Here is a 26,999-nt window from a genome sequence, read left to right as displayed (position 1 = left end):
TATATGGTAACAGCCTTTGCTGTAAGATTTTGAGCATCACTTTACTTGCGTGAGAAATTAATGCGATAGTCCAATAGTTGCTGCAATCTTTGATGTCTCCTTTCTTGGAAATTGGAATGTAAATGGATCGTTTCCAGTCTGTGGGCCATTGTTTTGTTTTCCATATCTATTGGCATATTCTTGTAAAGATTTTGATGGGCTCCGTTTCTGTGGCTTGGGATAGCTCTATTGATATCCCATCTGCTCCTGGTGATTTGTTTCTCCCGATTGCTCTCAGTGCAGCTTTCACTTCACTTTCTAAAACTGTAGGTTCTTCAAACAATTCTTCTTGGAAAGAATCTGTTATCCTTTCATCTCTTCTGTATAGTTCTTCAGTGTTTTGTTCCCACCTTTTCTTTATTTTGTCCTGTTCAGTTAATGTAGTTCCATGCTGATCATTCAGCATGCCTAACTGTGCTTTAAATTTCCCTTTGATTTCTTGGATCTTGTGGAACAGATCTCTTATTCTTCCTTTTTTGTTGTTCTCTTCTATTTCTTTACACTAGTTATTATAATAGGTCTCTCTACCAAGAGAGATGATTTGATGCTAATTTGGAGAAAGAAAATGACCGACATATTAATTAGCCTCTGGCAGATTTTTACTGCTGACTTTGGTGCAAGCCAAGAATACTGGCAAAGAACTGGTGGTGTTGTCAATGGCATCAGTCTGCTTGCTCCATCGTTGTACTGTTGGTCTTTATGGTGCTACTGGTCTTGAATCTTAGCTTGGTTCAGAGGAACTACACAGAAATAGAAGTGTTCATACTACTGCTAGGTCAAGTTCATCAATTCCAAGTGCTAAAAGAAATCACAAAGTGGAGATATAAAATATTTGTCGTTTAGACTTCAGATGTAGAAATAAGGGCAAATAACACTGGTACTACACATTCAATATTGGGTCCCCCCCCCCAATGTGCTTTGGTACACAAGACGTGCAAAAGCTAGTTTTTATTTTTTAAAATAAATAATGTACTATCTTGTAAATCAGAGTTGCTGTGTTCATTCTCAAATACTGAATCGCCCAGGAACCTTTCAGGAGTATTTTTGGCCGCCTTTAAAATATTGCAGCTCTATTTTAATTTTCTTCTTATTTATCCTTCCCTTCAGGTTTTGGCATTGATTTCCTTCATCTGCATAGAGACCATCATGGAATGCTCCCCATGTGAAGGCCTGTATTTCTTTGAATTCGTCAGCTGCAGCGCATCCGTCGTTACAGGAGTTCTGTTGCTTATGTTCAGTCTGAATCTCCACACAAGAATACCGCAGATCAACTGGAACATTACAGTAAGTTCTCATCCAAACCTTTATAAAAATAGCTGAATAAACATTTGAAGTTTAGACTTTAAGCTCTGCCTGCCTCGTGCAGAAATTTGAGACCCCTTAATAAATGCTGTTTGCAATAAGTGGAGTACACGTGCTGCTTTATGCTCAGCATGAACCCCACCGGTGTAATAAGTTTTATGAAATATTGGATGTTAAAGTATATAAAGTTGAAATTGTGTCTAAAAGCGATTTCCCACCCCCACCCCACACATATATGGCTTGGCAGACTTTTCCTTCAGCGTAAGTCGTTATTGTTCACAATTGAGGAAAGTGCAGCCTGCAGCTTTCTAACTGTTCAGTATCAACCAACAGTTTAACAATTAAGCATGAATTGAGGGAGCTGCCTTGTAAATCAGTAAGCCCTCAACAGACACTATTCAGAGAACAGCGTAGCATTTTAGAACTGAATTATCTGGGCGTAGAAGCAGATTGACCCATAGGTTGGAGGAGTGGGAGGTCTCTGACTGGTCCTGCACCTCTACTTTTAACAGGAGGCTGAAACACGAAAGCTGAGCAGAGGGAGATAAGTGGTGGAGAATTCCTCCATTTCTAAATTTCTGCCTGTCATGCAATGATGATTCTATGATCTTAGGCAGATCATGAGAGGGAGGGCACCTTGGCCATCTTCTGGGCATGGAGTATGGGTCACTGGGTGTGTGTGTGGGGGAGGTAGTTTGGAATCTCCTGCATTGTGCAGGGGGTTGGACTCTATGATTCTATGAGAAGGGCTAGTCAGGAAGGGTGACAACACAACTTTAAACAATAGATTTTGGTGTTTCAGCTTAATTGTAAGCTTAATTGCAAGTTTGGGCAAAGTTCCCTTGGCTGAGTTTGGGCTGGGGGCCTAAATCTGGGTTTGATTCAGATCAGATCCCGATTTAGTTGCTCATCCCGATCATCATCACATCTTATTCTGCTCCCAGTGATATAACTGGGGATGCAGCAAGACCTAGAGATGACCCCTTCTTCAGCTAGGGAATGTCATAAGTCCGAGATTCCTTCCCAGCTCTGTTGTGACTCTTTCCTGCCCCCCACCCCCGACTGGTTTCTTTCCTCTGAAATGCATTTGTGAGCAGGGTAAGTGAGAAGGACAGCTTCTGTGGCGTTGCGGTGCCACAGTACAGCAGTGCAGGATTGTTGGGAACTGTAGTTTCTTCAGGTTCCTGGAAGATCCTTGTGCATGGGTCATTGCCGAAAATACTTTTGGGTACCAAGACCCTTGGGAATTGTAGTTTCCAAGAGCTTCTACAGATTAGTACTTATCCGGACATCTGATATCCAGACTGATCCGAAAACCGGGCCTTTTGAGCCGGCATTCAGGCATTACTCACAGGCCCTCAGCAGTGCCATTGATGGTTCAATGTACACAAAATTATTATAAATATTGTTTAAAATTACATTCAGGCTAGATGTATAAAGTAGATATAAAACATAAATGAATTTCGTGTTTAGACTTGGGTCCCATCCCCAAGATATTTCATTATGTATATGCAAAAAATCCAAAATATCCTAAATTACGGAAAGATCCGAAATAGGGACCACTTTTGGTCCCTAGCGGTCTGGATAAGGGATACTCAACCAGCGCATCCTTTCTGGGGGCCTCCACCCATCCTAAGGATATGCATGAAAGGCTAGCAGATTGGAATGGCCGGTGCTAGTTCTCCTCTGAGGCAAGGGCATCTTGTAGCTGTGGGTTATTGTCACGCCCCTAACCGGGGAGGCAGGACCAAATTAAAATTCCTGTTGCCCCTAGCGGGACATTAACCCCCTGGATTCCAGTCTTTTGTCCTGCCTAGAGGGGAGAGCAGTGATTTTCACAGCTCTGTGTGATTTAGGTTGGGAGAGAGAGATCCAATTGTCTTTCCCTTTGTTTTTCCCCTCAGTCCTTATATCCTTTTGTCCCATTCCTTACCCATCCGTCCTAGTCTCCCCTGTGTTGTTTTCCTTCCCCTTAGTCCCCCAGGGGATCGGGGAAGAAGAGTGGGAGAATGGCGGACGCCATTTTGAGGAGATAGGATGATCTTCTCTCCGAAGAGGATTATACAGTGGGGCTGGTCCAATTCGCCCCGGAGGACAACGGTCCATCCAATGGCCGTGAAAGCAGACCCTTGGTGGCAACACAATCATGCGCGGAGCAGCCGACCGCCCAAGAAGTCGCCGCGCAGCCTAAGGCAAAAAAGGCGCGAAAAGCCGCACCAAGCCTCTCCGGCTCCAAATGGAGGAGGCACGGCGGCAGCAAGTTCGGCAGCGGAGTGAAAGCCGGCGGGAAGGTCCCTGCTGACTCCTCGCGAGTCCAGCTCACCGCAGCAGCCCTGCCTGCGACCCCGGTTCCCGTGGCACAGGAGGCTATCCCAACGGGAGGTGGTAACGTACCCCCCCTTGGAGCAGACAGATGGCCGATTCGCGCCAGGTTTTCCCTCCTTTTCTGTAGATCCTATAGGGGGACACTTTAGTTCTATGGAACAGGCGATGGCTGCTCAATTTCTTAGCAACCCATTGCCTACCCCTGGGGTGGCAACGGGTCGGTTTTTGTCAGCAGAACAAGCAAATGACATGGTGAATTTAGCCTTACAGAGGCAGTGGCAAGCCTTTCAGGCATTCCAGTTGCGCCTGCCTCAGTCTCCCTGGGTGGCTACCACTGGATCCCCATCCACCTCCGTCTCTCAGTCCCATACGGGGGGGGGGGGCAAGAGACAAGCCCAGCCCATTCGGGGGGACCCTCAAAGGGGGAAACCTCTGGCTCATGGCCCACTAAGGCGTCCATGAAGGCCCACACACAGACTGCTTCTCAAGATCAGCCTGTTTCACCCAGCCATCAGGATTCCCTCTCCTCTGACCAAGAATTGGCCGGAGAAGGCCGCGAGGAGGGGGAGTTCGACTCGGACAATGAGATTCCCCGACAGGATGAACAGCAACCTAGGCTGTTCTCGGGAGAGGATTTCCAGGGGCTACTGGCAAAGGCTATGCTGGCCCTGGATCTCAATGAGGAGCAGCAGTCTGCAGAGGAGCCCAAATCCAAGTTCAAGCAGGGAGTCAGAGAGTGCTTCCCTAGAAGGAAGACTCAGAGCAACCTAGTCCCTTTCCCAGAATTTTTCATAAGGGCCTTAACGGATGAGTGGGATAGCCCCTCCTCCAATAAGCAAGTACCTGCTCACGTCAAGAAGCATTATAGCCTGGCTCCCCATGCTATGCAGATGCTAAAGTTCCATTTAGTGGATGTGCCAGTGGCAGACCTCCAGGCACCTGGCTTGATCCCAGAGGATGGGGTAGGCTCCATCCGCAACCAGTTGGACAGAAAGATGGATCATCTGGCAAGAAAGGCCCACGAAGCCTCGGCCCTGGCCATACAGGCCAGCGCCACCACCTCCATTTTTGCCAGGGCATCTTATTTGTGGGTCAAGAAGCTAATCCAGCTGGTGCCGGCAGATAACCGCCGGGTGGTAGGGAGCTTGGAAAGGGTGCTGAGTGCCATCACCCTAATGGCGGACGCTTCATTGGACACTATGTCCTTTGCGGCTAGGTCCATAGCGTCCACCACCTCCATCAGAAGGGCCCTATGGCTCAGAGCCTGGCCTGCTGACTTTAGATCTAAGACCATCCTCATGTCTTATCCCATTAGGGAAGGTCGGCTTTTTGGGGAAAAGATGGATGGCATACTGATTGAAACTAGGGACAAAAAGCACGTACTCCCAAAACAACTACGGAAGGAAAATAGGACCTCATTCTACCCTTCCTTTCGTTCATCCAAGGTCGCACCTAGGTACCGAGCGGATTATAGGAAAGGTTTCTGGAACACCAATAGATCCTTTCGGAAAGGAGGGAAGTTCCAGAGACAAGGCCAATCCAGCCCCGACAAAGGGGATAAGTTCTCCAAGAACAACAACTCCCAATGACGCCACCTCGCTGGGAGTGGGGGGGAGACTTCAGGCTTTCAGCCCCATATGGGCCAGGTCCAACCCGGATTCATGGGTATCCCAAATAATCTCCCAGGGATACCTCCTAGAATTTTCTTCCCATCCTCAGGACTGCTTCCTTTCTTCCCCTCTTCCCCTAAAAAAGGGCCAGAACCACAAGAGCCATTCAGCATCTGTTACAGATCAAAGCCGTGGAGAAGGTTCCTGCCCCAGAGAGGGGGCGGGGAGTCTACTCCATATTCTTCACGGTCCCAAAGAAAAATGGGGACTGGAGGGCCATCCTCAATCTAAAGTATATAAACAGGAGGATGAGGCACAAGCACTTCTGGATGGAAACCTTAAGATCCATCGTGGAGTCCCTCCAACCACAGACCTTCATGACAGCAGTGGATCTAACAGAGGCTTACCTCCACATCCCCATCCACCCTTCCCACAGGCGGTTCCTTCGTTTCACCCATAGCCACGACCATTATCAGTTCAGGGCCCTTCCCTTCGGGCTCGCTTCTGCCCCTCGGGTATTTACAAAGACCCTGGTGACAGTGATAGCCACCCTCAGGCAGGAGTCCAGCCAGGTACACCCGTACCTGGACGACATCCTGATTTGCGCTCAGTCCAGGGAACAATCCAGGGCTCACACCACCAGAGTAGTTCAGACACTCCAATCCCATGGGTATTTAGTGAACTTCAAGAAAGTTCCCTCACCCCATCACAGGTTCTGGTGCATCTGGGGGTCCGTATAGATTCTCGGACAAGTTCTTTATCTCTGTCCCGGGAGCGGGCAGAAAAGATTGTCCTACTGGCTTCGTCTGCCGTCAAGACCAAACTGCCCAGACTTATGTTCCTAGCAAGATTACTAGGCCATATGATTTCTTGTATAGCGGTGGTACCTTGGGCCAGATTCCACTCCAGGCCGTTGCAATGGATCCTTCGTCCACATCAAAGGGACATAGAAAAAAAGAGGGACAAGCCTATCACTTTGCCTCTTGCGGTCTGCAGGAGCCTGCGCTGGTGGGCGACAAGATCCAATCTGATCAAAACCACCCAGTACTTACACGAGGACCCTCTCCAGCTATTTACAGACGCCAGCCTGGAGGGTTGGGGGGCCACCCTCCATGGACAGATAGCTCAGGGACGCTGATCCTCTCAGGAGGCAAAACAGCATATCAACCTGCTGGAGTTACGGGCAGTGAGATTGGCGCTTCTACATTTTTCAAAGGACATTCGCGACCATCACGTCTTAGTCCAGATGGACAATACAACTACCAAGGCCCACCTGAACAAACAGGGGGGGCACAAGGTCAACTGTGCTACATCAGGAAGCAGTCAAAATATTCAAATGGGCTCAGAACACAGTCCTTTCCCTATGGGCAGAACACATAAAGGGAACCCTGAACGTGGAAGCCGACTGGCTGAGCCGGCAACGGGTAGAAGAAGGGGAGTGGTCCTTAGATCAAGACTCCTTTCATCTCATTACTCAAAGATTTGGTCTTCCAGAGGTCGATTTGTTCGCCTCGTCAGATAACTCAAAACTTCCAAGATTCTTCTCAAGATACTTCCACCCAAGGGCGGAGAGAGTCAACGCCCTCCTCAACCCCTGGCCGAGGACTCTCCTGTATGCCTTTCCACCCCTGCTGATTTTACCAAAGGTCCTTCGCAAGGTTCAAGTGGAGAAAGCCAACGTACTCCTTGTGGCTCCGTTTTGGCCTCGCAGACCATGGTTTGCCACGCTATGCCAACTGGCAGCTCAAGAGCCATGGCAGATACCATCGGGGTGGGGGATCCTTCGCCAGGGACCTCTAGTCCATCCAGACCCCCAATGGTTTTGCTTGACCGTTTGGCACTTGAAAGGATGAGCCTCGCCAAATTGGGGTACTCAAAGGAAGTAGTGAACACCATTCTGGAGGCACGTAGACCTGCGACCCGACGTATTTATTCCGCATTAAAGGCATTTGTGATATGGGCACGTCAAAAGAAATTCGACCCTCTACAACCAGGAACCAGCAACATCTTGGGATTTCTGCAAGAGGGAGTGCGGTTAAACCTGTCAGCCTCCACTCTGCGTCGTCAGGTTGTGGCTATAGCTACTGTTGTCCCTCTGGTGGAGGGAGTAACGATTTCCAAACACTGGCACATCGTCTCCTTCCTGAAAGGGGTGACCCGGATTCGTCCACCTACCTTTCACCGGTTTCCTACTTGGAACCTCAACATTGTACTCAAGGCCTTAACAAAGGAACCCTTCCAGCCCCTTCGTACAGTTCCTATGAAAATTCTTAGGATGAAGGTACTCTTCCTGGTGGCCATCACTTCGGCTCGGCGCGTTTCAGAGTTGCGGGCCCTTTCCATCCGTCAGGGCCTTTGTATTTTTCACAAGGATAAGGTGGTGTTAAGGCCAGACCCCACCTTTATTCCGAAAGTCAACTTTCCTTTTCACCGAGGTCAGGACATTTCTCTTCCTTCGTTCTGCCCGAAGCCTTCTTGTCCAAGAGAGCGAGTTTGGCATGCACTGGATCTGCGTAGAGCCCTGCGCATTTTCATCAATAGAATGGCTGACCTAAGAAAGACAATCTGTTCATTAACATATCAAACCCTAACAGGGGTCTCAGAATGTCAGCGACATCGATCAGTTATGCCTTAAAGCACACTATTGTCGAGGCAAACAAGGTGTCCAAGGTTCCTGTTCCACATGGAATTACGGCCCATTTGCTACGAAGCGCCTCTACAACGGTGGCTTTTGACAAGCAATCCCCGGTTGATGAGATTTGCCAAGCGGCCATGTGGTCCACAGTGTCAATGTTTGTCAAGCATTATAAAATCAATGCATGGTCGTCGGCACAGGCGGCATTCGGCCGCAGAGTTTTACAGCATGTCGTGGGTGAAAGCATGTAACCCACCCTGATGGGAGCTCTTATAGGTCCCACAGCTACAAGATGCCCTTGCCTCAGAGGAGAACGGAGCCTTGACTACTTACCGTGAGGGCTCTTTCTCTTCTGAGGTGAAGGGCGTCTTGCCCACCTGGGAGAAGATTCAAGACAACATGCTATCGGGGAATCAAGACAACATGCTATCGTTCATATGTCCAAGAGTACAATCAACTTCAGACCTACACTCAGGTTCCACTACCTGACTGTTAAGTTATAGGAAAGCTCCTTCCTGTTTTTCGTTGGTTGATGTTACAGTTTGTTCTGTTGTACCTTGTTTATTCCTGTCTATGAGCTAGGCAAGCCTGTGACTGAAATCCAGGGGGTTAATGTCCTGCTAGGGGCAACAGGAATTTTAATTTGGTCCTGCCTTCCCCGGTTAGGGGCGTGACAATAACCCACAGCTACAAGATGCCCTTCGCCTCAGAAGAGAAGGAGCCCTCATGGTAAGTAGTCAAGGCTCCGATCTCTAAGCTGCAAGAAAGCCACTGGTGTGTACCCTTCCTTCCAGAGTGTCCACTTGCAAAGGCTAGGATGTAGTCTTGCGCACCTGCTGAGTACGCTTGAATACTAAAAATTGCTTCAGTCAAGTTGAACAATAAGCCAGCCGTTTTGTGGCAGTGATCCTTCGTCTCTGCTTGCCTTTGTCATAAGGAGCAGCGTGTTTTGGATTCTGCTCTTTGCTTACTGCATGTGGTAAATGTTCAAAAACGTCTGACAATAGCAGCATAAAGAAAGAAATGCTGTTCATCTTAAACTGTGTGCCGTTTGATAGAGCCTTCTGAAATATACCATATGGAAGGTGCAGTTGGAAATACCCTCCATTGTGGTATGTTGGAGAGAAAGCTGAAAATGTTTGTGTCAAGGGGAAAGAGTGAATAAGACATTCTTCTGCTTAAGATTGACAGCTTTGCCATAAGTATTTGGGAGGGAGGGGAGATGATAGTGGAAATTTCCATTCTCATTTTCTGATGCTTAACAAATGCATCCAAGCTCTGCAAGGATGTGTGCAAGTAGCATCAAGGAATGTGACGGACATCTAAACATATGTTCCAGATGAGCTCAGACAGCTCATAGTACTTCATTAAATATATTGTAGATACTGAATGCATTTGTGGCATGTATAGTTTATCCTCCATTATGTGCTTGAGTAGATGCTGTTTCAAATCGGGAACAGGACAGCGGGGAAACTTAGAATCATAGAGTTGGAAGGGACCACCAGGGCCATCTAGTCCAACTCCCTGCACAATGCAGGAAATTCACAACTATGTCCCCCACAACCCCCAGTCCCCCCTACTCCATGCCCAGAAGTTGGCCAAGATGCCCTCCCACTCATGAACTGCCTAAGGTCATAGAATCAGCATTGCTGACAGATGGCCATTTAGCCTCTGCTTAACAACCTCCAGGGAAGGAGCACTTACCACCTCTTGTAGCTGCTACGTTTTTGCCAACGAACAATTCAACTAAAACTTATTTAAATACACTTTAGCTTAGGGGGAAAGCCTGCCGGGTTAATAAAACCAAGTGGAAAATACACAACTCTTAACCCTTACCCAGTTTTTAACACTTACCAGTGGTGGGGGCTGTCGCTGCCTAGTGCCAGGACACAACACAGAAGTAGCATTGTTCCTTCCTGTCCAGGAGGCTCGCAGTATAAGTGAGGCAGGGCAAGGATGAAAGGGAGAGCACAGAGGCTCGCAGAGAAATAGCGAACACGGTGATGGGAGAGGGCTAACTGATACCTGCCAGCATACAAAAGACGAGCCTCTTGCAGTCCAGGAAAGCACTGCCAAGAGTTGATTTTGGGGGGAGGGGTTAAAGGAGACTGTTGGTTTGGAAGGGAGAGACTTGGGACTCTGGCCCTGGCTTGTGGTGCAACAGGTGTGATGCGGAGTGGAGGGAGGGGCTGTGGTTCAGTGGCCGAACATCTCCTTGGCATGCGGAAGGCCCCAGGTTCAATTGTTGGTGTCTCCAGCTTAAAAGGGTTAGGCATCTGGTGACAGGAAAGGCCTCAGCCCGAGACCCTGGAGAACAGCTGCCAGTCTGACTAGACAATACCGACCTCGGTGGACCAAAAGTCTGATTCAGAATAAGGCAGTTTTACATGTTTATGGAGAGGAAGAACTGTGCTGCTCTGCCATGAGCATTTCTGATGTAATTCGTATTTACCTTTTCTAGCTAAGATAATTCAGAATGTGGCTCAGCAAACAGTGATTGTGAAGCCCAGAGCAGTGGTGTAACAAGCTGTCTTGGATGAGGTTTTTTTTGTGCTCGGATAGCAAAAATTACTGAAATGCATGCAGGTATCCTTTTAGCACCGATCAATAAAATGCATTTTCTTATCCCTTTGTTGCAGCATTTCATTTAGCATTTTTAGCCCTTTTTCCTCCTCCAGCCCTTCTACAAAGGACTTCTGACAATTTTTGTATGCTGGAACATAAAGGACAGTTCCAAGAAGGAAGCTAGAGATGGCTGTGCCATTATACGCTGGTTTTGGCTAAATTCACTTGGCTCTTGGCTTCCGTCTAATATAAACACAAGACCTATAATTGCCAAGCGTGTAAGAAAATAGTTGTGTCTATTCTGAGTTTTTAAATGATATTCCGTGAACTGCAAGATCAGCTTGTTTCCCTCCCCCCTTATATATTGTAATGGAAAACGTTGGCATTTGACCTTCTTGATGCCTAAAAAATAACAGCCATGTGCCAAAATGGATTGTATTATATAAATGCCCTAGTTGCTAACACCAAAGCGTAGACATTTTTTGTTCTGGAATTGTCAGAGTTTTCATTTTCTTACAATAGGTGGTAGGTGTCAGGATTACCTCTAATCGTTGCATAGTTTTGTGTGTGTGCGTATTTAGACGCCTTCAATTTGTAGGTGGAATGGAAACTGAGAAAGAGATTGTTTTACCCATTTCAAATCAGCAAAGTCCATTTCTGTTTGTTCCGATTTTGTCTGGAAATGTCAGATGTTCAGGGATTTGGGATCTGCCTTTAAAAGTTAGTTTTTGCTTGGATCTAAAACAGGAAATGCTTTGTTGAAAGCCTGCATGAGGAAATGATAAACAGCAAAGTGAATGTATTGGAAACTGGAGGCAAATAATTTGTGTGTGGGTGGGTGGGGGAGGTTTATAAGGAAAAGGAGAGTTGTCTTTAAAAAGTGCTACTATATAACAATCATCAGGGAAATTAAGCTACAGCAAGGGGCAGGAAGAAGCACAAAGTTGCACATTCATGATGTAAAAACTGGTATGGAGCCAAGAGGTCTAATGTGCTCCTTGACCAGTGGTGAATTACTACGCTGAGAGGCCCAGAGGCCTGTGTGCGCTTGGCAGCTCTCCTCTCGGTGTCTGGAGGCAGGCTGTGGCTACTTAGTGGTGAGGGACTGAGCTCTCTGCTTTCAGGAATAGTCTTCATTACCATCTTGCAGGTTATAAGATTTAAAACAACAACAACACACACACACACCTTTTGGAGCAACGATTGGTTAGCCAGCGTGGTGTGGTGGTTAAGAACGGTGGCTTGGAGCTGTGGACTCTGATCTGGAGAGCCGGGTTTGATTCCCCACTCCTACACATGAAGCCAGCTGGGTGGCCTCGGGCAAGTGACAGCTTTGTTAGAGCTCTCTCAGCCCCACCTACCTCACAGGGTGTCTGGTGTGGGGGGGGGGAAGGGAAGGTGATTGTAAGCCAGTTTGAGTCTCCCCTAAGAGGTAGAGAAAGTCAGCATATAAAAACCAACTCTTCTTCTTCTTCTTAGAGCAGGGCTAAAATTAACCCCTGCCTTTCACCGTCTGCCTTTCAGGAAGTTGCTCTGAGCCTACTTTGGCTGGCTGCTGCTGCTTGGCCCCCTCCATAATGAGACAATGGGAAAGCCCTGTCTGTTCCTGCTGTTTCTCATGTAAAACCTCTGTTGCATAACCATAAGCACTACCACCCCCTACAGACAGCGGTGGGTCTGACTTGGGATGAATTTCAGACTCATGCTAGAGTTGCTAAGGTAAAGGACCATGTGAGTTCATTTCTTCTGTGTAAGGCATTTTTTTGTGAGAATAGCGTTGGGGACATGCGCTGGGGAGTGAAAGAGTTTGTCCCGTTTCCTGAAAGTTGAGGAGTGCTTTTTGAAAGCAGCTGACATGAGAACAGAATAGATGGGAGATGCTGGCATGAAGATTCTTAGTATTTGAGCTATGAAGGCACCAGCAGGTTGGGAATTTCATCGTTGAGCAGAAGAAGAAGAGTTGGTTTTTATACCCTGATTTCCTCTACCTTAAGGAGTCTCAGATCGGTTTGCCAGGGCCTTCCCTCCCTCTCCTCACAATGGGGACCTTGTGAGGCAGGTGGGGCTGAGAGAGTTTGGAGAGAACTGTGACTGGCCCAAGCTTACCCAGCAGGCTTCATGTGTAGGAGTAAGGAAACCAACCTAGTTCACCAGATTAGCATCCACTGCTCATATGAAGGAGTGGGGAATCAAACCCAGTTCTCCAGATCAGAGTCCACCGCTCCAAACCTCCGCTCTTAACCACTACACCACGCTGGCATTCTCTTGAGGACAGTTTGAGTGGGAAATCAAACCCATATGTAGGAGTGGGAAATCAAACCCGGTTCTCCAGATTAGAGGCCACCGCTCTTAACCACCATAACACTCTGGATCTCAAGCAAGAGGGGGTTGCATAAGGAAGATGAATTCCACAGGCGGGGGATCACTTAAACTTCAGCAGGGAGGTGAAAGAGGAGAAAAGGGGGAATGAGTGAATTCCTTTTGGGAGGGGAAGAGAAGAGAAGATGTGCTGGATGTAACTATAGGAAGGGATTTCCATTACACCCCACTCCACCTGCCCCACATTGCCTATGCCCCCCAGGAAGATCCTTGAACTGATGACCACTCAACCAGCAAGGCAGCTGCGTCCCTCCTCCAAGGCCTGATATGACTCAAGCGGCCTTATATTTTCAAAGGTAAATACAGGCTTGGTTACTAAATACGTGGCAAAGGGCCACGTGACATTTTTTCTCTTTCCCACAAGATAAGAGGCAAGATTACAATTGTTGTCCCAGCAACTGAGTGTTTAAGATGTACCGTGTGCTTATGGATGGCTTTTCCAATGGCTTGTAGAATGTTTTCCTTTTCTCTCTTTATGTGCGGAATTTCATGTGGCTTTGGCATGACAGACAGGTCTTTCAGAAGAATGCTAAGGCTCTGGTGATAGGTGGTTTAGAAATAGAGAGGACTGAGCTGGCTCTTGGCAGTAGTTCCAGCTTGGGGTATTTGGAGGAGGCTCTCTTTCCTAGCTGATCCCCAAGTTTCTCTTCAGAAGGAACATTGTGACTGACAGAGCTTAAAGATTCTTGAGAGCCAGCATGGTATAGTGGTTAAGAGTGGTGGTTTGGAGTGGTAGAGTCTGATCTGGAGAACCGGGTTTGATTCCCTGCTCCTACACATGAGCAGTGGAGGCTAATCAGCTGAACTGGATTTGTTTCCCCACTTCTACACACGAAGCCATCTCGGTGACCTTGGGCTAGTCATACTCTCTCAGCCCCACCTCCCTTACAGGGTGTCTGTTGTGGGGAGGGGAAGGGAAGGTGATTGTAAGCTGGTTTGATTCTGCCTTAAGGGGTAGAGAAAGTTGGCATATAAAAACCAACTCTCCTCCTCCTCCTGCTCCTCCTCCTCTGAATGGCTATGGCCGGCCATAACTTGCCCGACACATCTCTGACTAGATCTTTCTGTCCATGACTAGGGCAAGCAAGAGCTGAAGTTACGCTTGCTGTTGTCTCAGGGCTTACATCTTACATCTTTGTTTATTTAATTGGAAATATTTGTACGTCCTACATTTTTAGCATAGTAGCAATCAAGGCAGTTTTCAAGGCTTTAACAAAAGCAATAACAGCCATTAAAACAAAATCCTTCAAGAAAACTATTTTGTGTACTGGTGGTAATTCTTGTTTATGCCATTAAAATAGAGTGTCGTTTGTGAAATGATTTGTATGAGGAGAGACTTGACGAAGATACATGAAACGAGAAGATAGCGCCTTACGTTGTCTTTCCATTCAATTTTAGAAGCTCTCATGTTTATTATAACATTGTATTTCCTGGCTTCAGAAAACTATTTCAAGCAAAGCACTAAAATACTCAACAGACAAATAGCATACATTAAACCCATACATTTTACCCCGGCAGCCCTCTGTAATGAATTATTTTAGCAAACTGACTTGAAGGAATACCTGTTGCCTTTCCCTCTTCTTTCTCCTCCTGTCCTCCCACCCCTTATGAGATGTGTAGAATTTCCTAGTTTGGCAGGAGCCCAGCCAGTGCTATAAGGAAGGGCAAAGGGAAATGAAGCAGTGGAGCAGGAAGGAGTTGGCAGGGAAGCCTGCCTGTGAACAGACTTTGACACTTGCAAGTTTTGAAACGAGTCAAGGAGTGAATTCTTTGTTTCTGTACTAAGAACTGCTGCAATTCACTTCTCCCTTGCTTGTGGTCTTTCTAAAGAGGCCGTTCTCACAGATGCTGTGGTGATATCCAGGTGAGGCCAAAACGACTCGCTGCGCATGGGGGCTGCCTTTGAAGACAGTCTGGCACAAATTGCAGCAACTAGAATATTAATGGCTGCTGATGAAGTTAGAATATAAAACCAGTGCCCTACCGGGTTTGTGTCTGGACCCAATTCAGTGCACCGTTTTTGACCTTTAAAGTCCTTAAACACCTTGGGTCCAAAGTACCGGAGGGGCTGTCTCCATGCCCATGGTGGACCTGCCCAACTTTGCACATTGTGTGTGGTGGAAGGGTTGTCATAGGAACGCACCTTTTCAGAAAGTGAGTTGGTAAGGACACGATTGAGTGTCTTTTCAGCTGCTGCTCCTAAACTGTGGAACCCCAGGAAATGCAGCTGGCACAATTGTTGCACGCTCTTCCAGCATAGTATGAAGGCATGTTTATTCTTCTCTACTTGGGGCTTTAAACGTTGTATTTCTGCTGATTATTTTAGTCGTTTGTTGTTATGTTTTCGTCATTTGTGAGCTGCTTTTGGGATTTTATCAAGTGGAAAAGCAGCATACAAATATGGTAAATCAAGAAACCCACTAGAGGTTTGTGTATACATACTCTGGTGGTAAATTGTATCATATGCACTGTACCCAGTTGTAACAGAAGCATTCTTTATTTCTTTTAATGCACTGGTAGGCTAGGAGGTGTCAACCATTGCAAACACGTACAGTCTTTTGTAGCAGACTGTATAAGAGTTTACTTACTGAACCTAATCAGGAGGCAGGCATGGCTCAATATTAACTTTGCTTTAGTCAGATGATTTACCTATGCTTTTCTCCAAGGTCTACAAACACACATCCTTTAAGCTTCTGTGGTTTCAAGATTCTTAGGTCAAGCATTTTTTGTAAGTGCTTTGGCAAACCAGTTCATGTAGCTTCCGTTAGTAAGGTTTTAAAATTTTAGTAGGATTTGACTTTACAGTTTGGGTTCCTGACCTTGGTGGTAGAAAGTGCTGTCAAGTTGCAGCTGATTTATGGTGACTCAGTAGGGTTTTCAAGGCAAGGGACAAACAGAGGTGGTTTGCCATTGCCTGTCTCTGTGCAGCAACCCTGGACTTCCTTGGTAGTCTTCCATGCAAGTACTAACCAGGGCCAGACCCTGCTTAGCTTCTGAGATCTAATGAGATCGGGCTAGCCTGGGCCATCCAGATCTTAGCTTTTGGGAAATCTAAATTAACTGCAAGCAGCCTGAGAGATATGATGGGTACAAATTTCTTCAACCCCTTTTTAACTTCTGATTTTGCTGTGCTGTATCACTCTGGAAGGCCCGGCTTCATCTCGGTATTTAGCAGCATAACCGCTGAATCAAAATGAGCACTCTTGAAGCAGCTGGACGACTACAGTAAAGTTTTGGAAGGAAGGCGGCACCTTGGGAATCATTGCTCCTTAATTTGCAATGTAGAAGAAGAAGAGTTGGTTTTTATATGCCGACTTTCTCTACCACTTAAGGGAGACTCAAACCGGCTTACAGTCACCTTCCCTTCCCCTCCCCACAACAGACACCCTGTGAGGTAGGTGGGGCTGAGAGAGAGTGACTGGCCCAAGATCACCCAGCTGGCTTCGTGTGTAGGAGTGGAGAAACAAATCCAGTTCACCAGATTTGCCTCCGCCACTCATGTGGAGGAGTGGGGAATCAAACCTGGTTCTCCAGATCAGACTCCACCGCTCCAAACCACCGCTCTTAACCACTACAACCATGCTGTAGGGGTTATCACCTAAGTATCTGGCCAAAGATTGCCCTCTGGGCCAATACCTTAAAAGAGTTCCTTTCTGTCATCATTTAGACACCACTTTCCTTTTGATCAGGCCAGCTAATACAATGTTTGAAGCCTTGGACAAGATGACCCATAACAAGAAGCTTACAGCGATAACAGTTTTTCATTAAATGACTTATGAACAGGATGATGGATGATCACAGTGTAGACCGGGCTTTGATTCTCATCCTTGATGGCCCTGTGAACCGCTCTATCCTGTGAACTATTTTCTGCAAGAAATTGCTGGCTTGAAGCCGCTCTTGATTTCAGATGACATTCTTTCCTCCATGTGATGTGGTTTTGCGATGTCTAAAAATATCAAAGTAAAGTCTTCACTGAGGCCTAACTCAGAATAGCTCATCTTTTTCAAATTAGTTGATCTTTTTTTTACATTGTCTTTTTGTTCATGTTTGTCTGCTTAAAAGAATTTTGTGAAGAAGCATCTCTTCCTTTTTGTTGTTGCCCTGTGTCCCGTTGGGTGTAAGCATTTGAGAAGCCCCCCAAAACCACCACATTGTTAACAAGTAGTGGGAAGAAGTAGGGGAGTGGTTGGGGATTTGAAGAGCTTCCTATATGAGGTTGCACTCTGACATGGGTATTGCCCCACTTATGCTGCGTGCAACCTAAGTGGGTCTTCCTGCTGAAAATGGACAGGCATATGTCAGAATTCTTTACGTTGCTTAGCCAGTGTGGTGTAGTGGTTAAGAGTGGTGGTTTGGAGCGGTGGACTCTGATCTGGAGAACTGGGTTTGATTCCCCACTCCCCACACAAAGCCAGCTGGGTGACCTTGGGCAAGTTACAGTTCTATTAAGAGCTTTCTCAGCCCCACCTACCTCACGGGGTTTCTGTTGTGGGGAGGGGAAGGGACGGTGATTGTAAGCCGGTTTGGTAGAGAAAATGGTAGAGAAAGACTGCATATAAAAACCAACTCATCTTCTTCTTATGAGACTTGCTAAGAGCAATGCTGTCACAGCAGGTACAGATAAAGCTTGAGCTCGGCATGCTGCAACTTTGATGAGTAATTTGCCAGCATGCTTGGAACAGGAAGGCATGGTACCTGTGAAGTTCTCAAGAACAATACTCACTGCCTTGGCTTTCCTAGCAGATGCTCCATGTATTGGCCTGTGCTCTCAGCTTCTCAGTTCTGCATCAAGAAGACAGATGCAGAGCTGCACGCCCCCCAAAGAAAGACACGGAGGTGGGTGTGGTCTCCTTAAACTCATCTCATCCCCCTGTGTCCCATTGGCTGGCACGTGTGTGATTGACAGCACTTGTCCACCTCTTCCCTGGGATTGTATACAGTGTTGCCCCTCCCTCCAATTCTTGTGAATGAGGAGAAAGAGCAGGCAGTGGAGGAAGGCAGTGCTGCTGCTAGAGGAGGTCTCTCTGTTGGCCTGGTGGTAGACCCCAACAGTGGTAGACCCCAACAGTGCTGGAAACTGCCCCTTTTGTCCATTGCGTAAAGTGGCCCTGCTTTGAACACAACCTATTTAGGTCTTTAAAGGTCAAAACCAGCACTTGGTATTGATACCAGAAACATGCTAGAACAGGGGTTCTCAATAAGGGGGGAATTCCCCCCCTGGGGGGGAATTTTAGGGTTCCAAGGGGGGATTGGGACCACTATTCAGCAAAGTGTAATATCCTGTAGATTATGTACAATCTGTAAAATTGTAGTTTTTTTTTTTATTAGACTATCTTGGGAAGGGGGGAATTATATTCTGAACAATGGTGAAAGGGGGGAATGGAGCAAAAAAGGTTGCGAACCACTGCGCTAGAAGCTAATGGCACAAAATGGGCCTCATGTGTTCACTGAAGTGAGTTCTGTTGGTATTTAGGATGCTGCCTTCCTGGGCCAGTTGAAGTTTCTGGACTGTCTTCAAAGGCTGAATGTGTTTTCAGTGTCCAGTCTGGATGTTACCAAGGAAATATGTGACTGTGGCCAGGCCAGCTTTCTTCAGGAATGACTGCAGCTGACATACCAGTCTAAGCTGGTAAAGGCACTCCCTGCCACTCTTGCTGTCCACTTATCCAGAGCACAGAGGAGCTCAAGAATACTGATGACACAGTATTTTTATTTTAATTGCTTTCTCTGCTGGTCAAATGGACTCAAACTGTCCTCAAGAGAGTGCCAGCGTGGTGTAGTGGTTAAGAGTGGAGGTTTGGAGCGGTGGACTCTGATCTGGAGAACTGGGTTTGATTCCCCACTCCTTCATATGAGCAGTGGATGCTAATCTGGTGAACCAGGTTGGTTTCCCCACTCCTACACATGAAGCCAGCTGGGTGACCTTGGGCTAGTCACATCTCTCTTAGAGCTCTCTCAGCCTCACCTACCTCACAGGGTGTCTGTTGTGGGGAAGGTGAGGGAAGGTGATTGTAAGCCGGTTTGATTCTCCCTTAAGTGGTAGAGAAAGTCGGCATATAAAAACAAACTTGTCTTTGTCGTCGTCTTTGTCTTCTTCTTCAACTTCAACTTCTTTGTCTTCTTCACAGCTTGTAATGCATATTAGCCTTCAATAATAATTTGATTTTTTTCATTTCCCTTACGCGATTCCTTATTCTGTTTGTAAAAGAAACTGTTCCCATGATCCTATAGGGTTGCTGAACAGAGGACCCAGATCCTCTTTGTCTCTGTGCCTTAAGAGAATTGGTGGTATTTCCATCAGTTTTTGTCACCATCCCAGATGACCCATGCTGCTGAAATCCATGTGTTGATCCATCACATCTTTGCATCACTGCATTGATGGCTGCTGCTCAGCTGGATTTGTTTGAGTGTACAAGTCTGCAGATTTGGTAGAGGTCTGCTCTCTGGGTGGCATTTCCTACTGATTTAAGTGGTATAATAACATTGCATCTTACAAAATGTGCAGAAGCCACCAAGTGGAGTTAGGCACATCACGGACTGGTGAGCACACTTGTATGGATGCCACATTGGATATAAGTATGGCACTCATGCCAAGTGGCTGAAAATTATGGCTTCACAGACTGCACATTGCTCATAACTGACATAATGGAGCCACATAATGTTTTGGATGCTTTGTGAGACTTGTTGGCAGTGTTCAAGTTCAGATTTGTTGCTTGGCCAATTAACCATCACAATATACAAATAATTAGCACACAAACTGTCAGACATGGGCAGATATTACCAGCATACTTGGCAGTTCCAAATATAATTAAAATAATAACATTAAACTACAGTTCCTGAGGTGATTAAGTAGTGGTACATTTGTCGATACCATCCACGTACGGTTATATCAGATTAGATGCCCATCTTTACAAGCGGTGGCCTCGGATAAAGTAAATTTGCTGCCAATGTCTTGTTGCTGCTGTTGCAAATGTCACTAGTGACAGGGGAGATATTTTAATGGAGGCGACAAAGAGGTGATGGATAGCTTTCCTCATGTCTGAACCTAAAGAAACAACAGGCTCTTGTCGCGTCTACCCACTCCCCCAAAAGAAAATAATGTAGAAGATTTTTTTTTATTCAGTTCATCCCACAAGGGCATGATCAAACATTATAATTTGTAGGACAATATATGCCCCTCGATACCACAGTATTTATTCTTTGTAGTCATTGTGAACAAAAAGCCTTTCTCGATTTCAAGCAAAACAAAGCAATTAAGTTGTCCATTAGAGCCTAGTTGCAGCGGTGAGCAACTTTTTTTGGTCCAGGTGCCAAAAGAACTGCAGTGTCTGTCTGTCTGAAAATGGTGGGGTGGAAAATGGGGTAGGAGGGTGGGAAATGGGGGTTGTACCTGGCCAGACACGATTGGAGCAATCCAAGCTAAAGTGGCACTGGCAGCATCTCATCGATTCGCTTTGAACTCGACCGGTGGCTGTCCAGGAATGACAAGCGATGATGGGCATCAGCCATGCCTGTTGCCTTTGTACCACTGTCCCCAGCTGTGTTGCCAGTGCCCCCCCCCACTTGGGCAGAGATCCGACCTTGGCTGCCCAGTAGAACGGTTCGGTACACTGATGTCGGCTCACATGCTGTGTAGGGTTGCCAACCTCCAGGTGGCACCTGGAGAACTCCCGTTATTACAACTGATTTCCAGATGATGGAGATCAGTTCCCCTGGGGAAGACGGTTGCTTTGGAGGGTGGACTCTGTGCCATTGTACCCTGCTCCAGGTATTTCCCAAACCAGACCTGGCAACCCCAATGCCGTGGGTTGCCTACTTCTAGGTCCTAGAATATTGTCTCAAGGGGAACTGTTGGTATCCTGGACACAGGAAAAACCATTTTGATTCCCTACAACTTAGTCAACTTAGTATGAACCTGAGCTCTAGCGCAGGCCACATCCAGTTAGAAAAGCTCCCCCTGTGAATACACTTTTCCATCATAGGTTGCAATTTTAGCTTCTTGTTGGCCATTTTCTTAATATGGAAGCCTGCTGAGTTAGAACCCTCTATGCTGGTGAGTCCCAAGAAGTCAGACATGGCTCTAGCATTAAGAAACAAGGGTGGGAGCAAAGGCAGAATAGCCAAAGAACAGTCTTTAAAACACATCCTGGAAAGGCTGCCACAAAAGTGTAGCCAGCACCCCAAACCTGACTGCCAGACATGGTGGTGAGGCTTGGAGTGCAGGACAGTGGAGGGGCTGTGGCTCAGTGGTAGAGCATCTGCTTGGCATGCAGAAGGTCCCAGGTTCAATCCTTGGCGTCTCCAGTTAAAGGGCCTAGGCAAGTGGGTGATGTGAAGGACCTCTGCCTGAGACCCTGGAGAGCCGCTGCCGGTCTGAGTAGACAATACTGACTTTGATGGACCAAGGGTCTGGTTCAGTATAAGGCAGCTTCATGTGTTCGTGACAGTGGTGGAAAAAGAAAACAAAAAACTGGTGAAATTGTTATCTTTTTATCTCTCAGGTCTGCATCGGCTGTCTGTTTTCATGATGATGTTGACTGTTCCGTGTTTGTTCTTCATAATCTGCTTGTTGGCAAGCCAATAAAGTCCAGGACAGGCTCCCTTTACATCCGTAACCTCTCAGAATAGTCAGAATAGTAATTATGCCCGTAGCAATATGTTAATGACATGGGGCTTGGAATGCTAAGAGCTTGGAAGCATGTCAACTGCATCGCTAGGCAACAGCAAGTCTGCGAAACTGAACTGTATGAGGGGTTTTGTTTTTTGCTGTTTGAGGAGAAAAAAACACGTTTAAAGATGATCCTGCAAGCGTGGGGAGAATGTGTGTTAACGTGTATGAATACAGAGCTCATCTTATTGATGCTAATAAAACCAGTCTATATATAGAACAGATGTCCTATATTATATAATGCAATAGATACATGTGGTAGGCATATGAGTAACTTTCTGGCTTCCAGAGAGAGCTAGCAGGCAAAAAAAAAAAAGGCTCTATATTCACTATACAGTTGGCTCACATCACATTTTTGTGGCTGAAAGAAAGAACAGTGGTTTTGGTTGAGTAGACACGTTGCACTAAGGTTCATCGCTTGGAATGAAAGAAGCTTGGTTTTCTGTGTGGGGTTTTTTTTTTTTTTGTCTTTTAAAATTACAGATTAGCTTTGCTCTTTTAACTAGGAGTTGTTGGGTTTTTTTTAATCCTGACTGCCACTATGCTGTAAAGGCTGTAGCAACTCAGCTAATTTTCTACACTGCTGGTGGACACGCCCAAAAGTTAGTTTATTTTGGGACAAGATCTTGCGAGAGATAGAATTAATCATGCAATACAAAGTCCCACATGATGCCTTAATTGTCTTACTAGAAAAATTTGATATACAACAACTCTCTACCCAAAAAAGGGAACTAATTTCAATACTGCTACTGGCAGCAAAATTTCTGATTGCCCCGTACTGGGAAAAAAGCAAAGATGCCTTCTACTGGGCAGTGGTATGAGAAGGTGTGGAACCTTTTAATTTTAGATAAGGTATCTTCACAACTCAAAGTAATAAATAACTTATTCTACAAACTTTTTAAATAGATGGCTGCCTTTTCTGGAATATGTGGAAAGGGAAGGGCATCAAGAAGTAAACAATGCCCACGAAACTATCGTATGATTTGCATTTATTAAGTTCTGCTAAGTGGTATGAATTCTGTAAAAAGCACTGATGTATAATATTGGAACATATATTGGAACCGAGTATTGAAACATATCTCAACTGTACGATGTTTAACCTATTGTTGTATTTTTATTTTGTTGTTGTTGTTGTTATAAAACAAACTTAAAATAAAAGAGTTTTTAAAAAATCCTGATTGCCAATGCTACCACAGGCTCAGAACATAAGGCAAGCCATTACCCATTACTAGCATGCTTAACATTGCTTTCAGCGCAGCTCTTGGGTAGCTGCCTCGACGTAAAGAATAAATCGTGTCTAAACTCGGAAAATCCTGCTGTGTTTCACGCACTCAGTCACTGTTGTAATAACTTCCCTATTTCTGTTTTAATAGGATTTGGTCAATACTGGACTCTGCACTTTCTTCTTTTTCATTGCCTCTGTAGTACTTGCTGCTCTAAACCATAAAAAAGGAGCAGAAATTGCAGCTGTGGTAAGACTCAATTTGTATTTCTTTTCATTCTTTTGCAGGAAAGATAAGGAATGAACTTGTGTCCGTGCTAAGGTGTATTGTACGTTTTGCTCAAATTTCCCTCTCTATAAAATGATCTTTTCCCACGAATAATGATAAAGGTAAAGGCAGTCCCCTGTGCAAGCACCGGGTCATTACTGACCCATGGGGTGACGTCACATCGCTACGATTACTAGGCAGACTATGCTTTACAGGGCGGTCTGCCATTGCCTTCCCCAGTCGTCTGCACTTTACCCCCAGCAAGCTGGGTAATTTTACTGACCTCGGAAGGATGGGGGGTCTACACTTTACCCCCAGCAAGCTTGGTACTTATTTGACCGACCTCGAAAGGATGGAAGGCTGAGTCAGCCTTGAGCCGGCTACCTGAAACTGACTTCTGTCGGGATCGAACTCAGGTTGTGAGCAGAGCTTTGACTGCAGTACTGCAGCTTACCACTCTGCGACATGTGGCTCCTATAATGATAATATGTTCAGAAAAGATTCGTACTCACTTGATTGCCCAATACAAAGGTGAGTATAGTGGCTCCCTTCCGCTAGGTAATAAGGGAGCTATTCTGGCTGATCGAAATCTGGGGCAAGTTTTATCTTTCTTGAGTTCAGTATGGCTTTAGTCCGCCTACCACAATCACAGTGAATAAAGGTTTACTCTAACAAGAGATTCAATGACTCAATAAAGGAAGCCACAGCCCACAATTTGCAAGATCTGAGCAAGGCTGTCAAAGATAGGACTTTTTGGAGGACTTTCATTCATAGGGTTGCCATGAGTCGGAAGCGACTTGACGGCACTTAACACACATACACACAATTGATATAATTAGTGTAAAATGTTCTTGTTTTATATAGATTAATTCCCAAATCTAGGGAAGCCAGGAGAACAGAAATCAAGTAAGCATATAGGGGTTTTTTGTGAAGCCTATAGCCACACCAGTGGGCCTCCCCATATGAAAGATACCAGCAGGAGGCCAAATGCCCCATAGAGGCAAGTAGTGTCAGGCCTGATCAGCAGCAGGAACAGGTGTATTATTTCTGGCTGGCGCTCCAAGGACCTTCAAGTGCCATGAAGTGTTATAGTTGGAGCTACAAGGACAACTGAATTAAAGCCAGCAGTATAACCACCATGTTACTATGGGGGTTATAAAAGTGCTGAATTATTTCTTGGTTAAAAGTGAGCCAACTTGCTGAAAGGAAGATCAATGGATGAATTTCAAAAGAAATGGAAGTTCTACTGTGACTATGCATATCTGAAAGTGTAAAATAAGATATTTGTACTCCAACTATAGTGTGCGTAGAGGACAGATGAAGATAGTTGAACAAGAAATAAATGGGGAAAGTAGGCAGTAAAATGTGGAGAAATAATTTACAGTAGAATCAAAGTAGGGATGACAAGTATAACCAATATTAGATACTGTTTTTAGTTTTAGAATGTAGAGTTCTGGTTAACTAGAAGATTGGTATAGTTAAAGAGCAAGATGCTTATATGATATATGTCACTTAGAGTAGTGTGGTGAGAATTTTTATATTAAACTTTAGTTTGGCTTAAGAAGAACCATCTTTATATTTTAATATTATAACCTGTAGCTTAGAAGCCACATGAGGACCTGACTATGGCTTTTAAGGGGGCAGACCGCTAGCTGACCCCAAGCTTCAACTAGGCTCCTGACCTTAAAAGGTACAGGAGATTGCATTGCTAGGAGTTAGTCAACCAAAGCACAAATTATGTTTAGGGATAGCTAGGTCATTTAGGCTGGCAGCAAGTTGTCTGCTTACGAAGGGGGGAAATTGTTTTTGTACACAGGCTGACGAACAAGTAGTTGTCAGAGACTCTGGATATGAGTAACATATTTTGGAACAGGATATTTTCCAAACAAGATTAGCCATGATTTGTGAAAACCCATCTCCTGAAGAATTTGAAAGGAGGTGTCCAGTTGGGACCCCTTCTCACTGTTTAGCCTATAAAAGGCTAGTCCAGTTGTCCAGTCCTTGTCTTTCTCAGGGAGAGACCATCTCTGTCTCTTCCTTGGAACGACCCAGAGCGCTCTGCTAGCTGTTGTCTGTTTGTCAACTTGTATGTGGGTTTGTTAAACTCTGTCTTATATATTTACCCTAGTATTTTTTTTTCTTTGCCTTATATTCTTTTGTAAATACAATAAACTGCATGTTTTACTGTTATATGTTTGGTGTGATGTTTAAGAGTATCCTGTGTGAAAGGTCTGTTTTCCTATCAGATTCTCTGGGCTCTGCTTTTGGTAAGTAAGCAGGCAGAGAAGTCCAATCACAAAGAACCGGGAGAATGGGAAGCAGAAATTCCCCCCACAAGTAGTTCATCATTAAGATAAATCCACTGTATGATTTAAACAAGTGCTCTCTGATTATTTACCGATTTCCTTGGAAGGTCTAGACTGTGTATATGTGCATGTGTTTGTAATGTTTAAATTTTCAATTAAAAACATTTTTTTTAAAAGTGAGCCACTGTCATGTCAATGACATTTTCTGTTTCTCCCCCCCCTTTCAGATATTTGGTTTCCTGGCAACTGCAGTCTATGCTGTGAATTCATTTTTAGCAGTAAAGAACTGGAGAATTAACAGCCGGCAGCAAAACACAAGGCAGACCAGTGATTACATGCGGGCGCGGACAGAATCGAGAGAAGTTGATCAACGCCCAGAGATTCAGCGTCTAGATGGGTGAAAGAAACCTGTGCACAGAGCGGGAATCCCAAAGGAAAATAATAATAATAATAGAAGTCTGCAGACCTTTTACAATTTCCCCCTACTTTTATAGGAAATGAAGGAGGAGCATGTGGTGGCAGAGAGCACCTGTGTGTACAAAGAGTGGGAAGAAGATTGACAATTGGAGGCAATCGGCACCAGGGCTATAAAAACTGACCTGTGCAGAGGAAGATTTTTTGTCTACGATCACGAAGAACGGTGTTGGCATTTTAGCGCAAACAGCTGTTTGGTGCACCATTCTTTCTTGAGTTAATGAATCTATGGAGAGACTTGGTTTCCGTCATCCAGTAGAAATGTTAGCATCAACACTGGCCCTGGATTGTTCTTTTGAAAGTAAGGGGTTTCCAATAAACAGATGTTTTACGGGGGGGGGGGATCCAAAGGAGCAACAGCAATAACATGAAACACTATGTGCATTTCCCTTAGCAAGATTTGACAGTTACTTTTAGTTTCTTACACTCCTAACCTTGGATTGTATACCTGCAACAGACAGTCATGTCAAGTTTATGATTGGGGGGATTTGGGTGACAGCAATGAAATAAGCTTGGGATTACTCAGAAAGCACAATGCTTGCTCTGTTAGTGACCACAGCTAGGTATGAACTAAGCCTGATGTTGCCACATGTTGCACATTCTTTTCCTTTTCCCTCCAGGAGACTGTAGAGGTCCATATACATTCCTTTCCTTTTGCCAGAATACTTGTCCCAGTGAACGTTAATTTTCCCCCTCATAATTTTAATGCTCAACCATAGGAAAATCTCATTGGGATGCATGCATTGCAGTGTTTCTGAAATTGTGTAATTATTCAGAGAGTTTGATTTGCATGGCTGCAAACTTCAGCTGTTCAAATTAGGCCGATCATTTTTTTTTCTGAACTGAAATATTTTGAATAATTTAGTTGGAGATATGTAAATTAATCTTCGGTATCCAAGTGAATCTGTAAAATATTTGGGTGAGTTTTCATGGGTAAAAGCTATTTTTTGCTAATGATGTGGACAGAGTAACGCAGCCCATCTAGTTTACATGAAATCAGCCTTCTCTCTGCCTTTCTAGAAGAATAATGTACTCTGAAGATAGGTAACTGGGGTTTATAGCCAGCAGTTTGAGGTGCTTTGGCTTTGTGTGTTGTGTTGCTTGCATCCTATACTTAGGTCAGTTATGTTAAAAGGTTTGATGCAAAATTGTCCTTCCATGAGTGGAGGGTATCTTTTGGATCTCACTGTCCAGAAGAGACAATAT

The 26,999-nt window shown here is 45.4% G+C and overlaps 1 protein-coding gene across 1 annotated transcript in view; it reads left to right on the top strand.

The window, feature by feature from the left end:
• CMTM4 (CKLF like MARVEL transmembrane domain containing 4) overlaps positions 1–25,720 on the top strand; it is a 48,778-nt gene extending 23,058 nt beyond the window's left edge. Inside the window, exons 2-4 of the mRNA XM_056862782.1 lie at positions 1,147–1,323; positions 22,897–22,995; positions 25,547–25,720. Coding sequence (XP_056718760.1) covers positions 1,147–1,323; positions 22,897–22,995; positions 25,547–25,720 — 450 coding nt within the window. The remainder of the gene's footprint in view (positions 1–1,146; positions 1,324–22,896; positions 22,996–25,546) is intronic.
• The last annotated feature ends 1,279 nt before the right edge of the window (positions 25,721–26,999 follow it).

The sequence above is a fragment of the Euleptes europaea genome, chromosome 17 (genome assembly GCF_029931775.1).
Source record: "Euleptes europaea isolate rEulEur1 chromosome 17, rEulEur1.hap1, whole genome shotgun sequence".
In the NCBI taxonomy this organism is placed as follows: domain Eukaryota; kingdom Metazoa; phylum Chordata; class Lepidosauria; order Squamata; family Sphaerodactylidae; genus Euleptes; species Euleptes europaea.
Note: the sequence above shows the minus strand (reverse complement) of the source record. Positions and strands in the feature narration are given on the sequence as shown.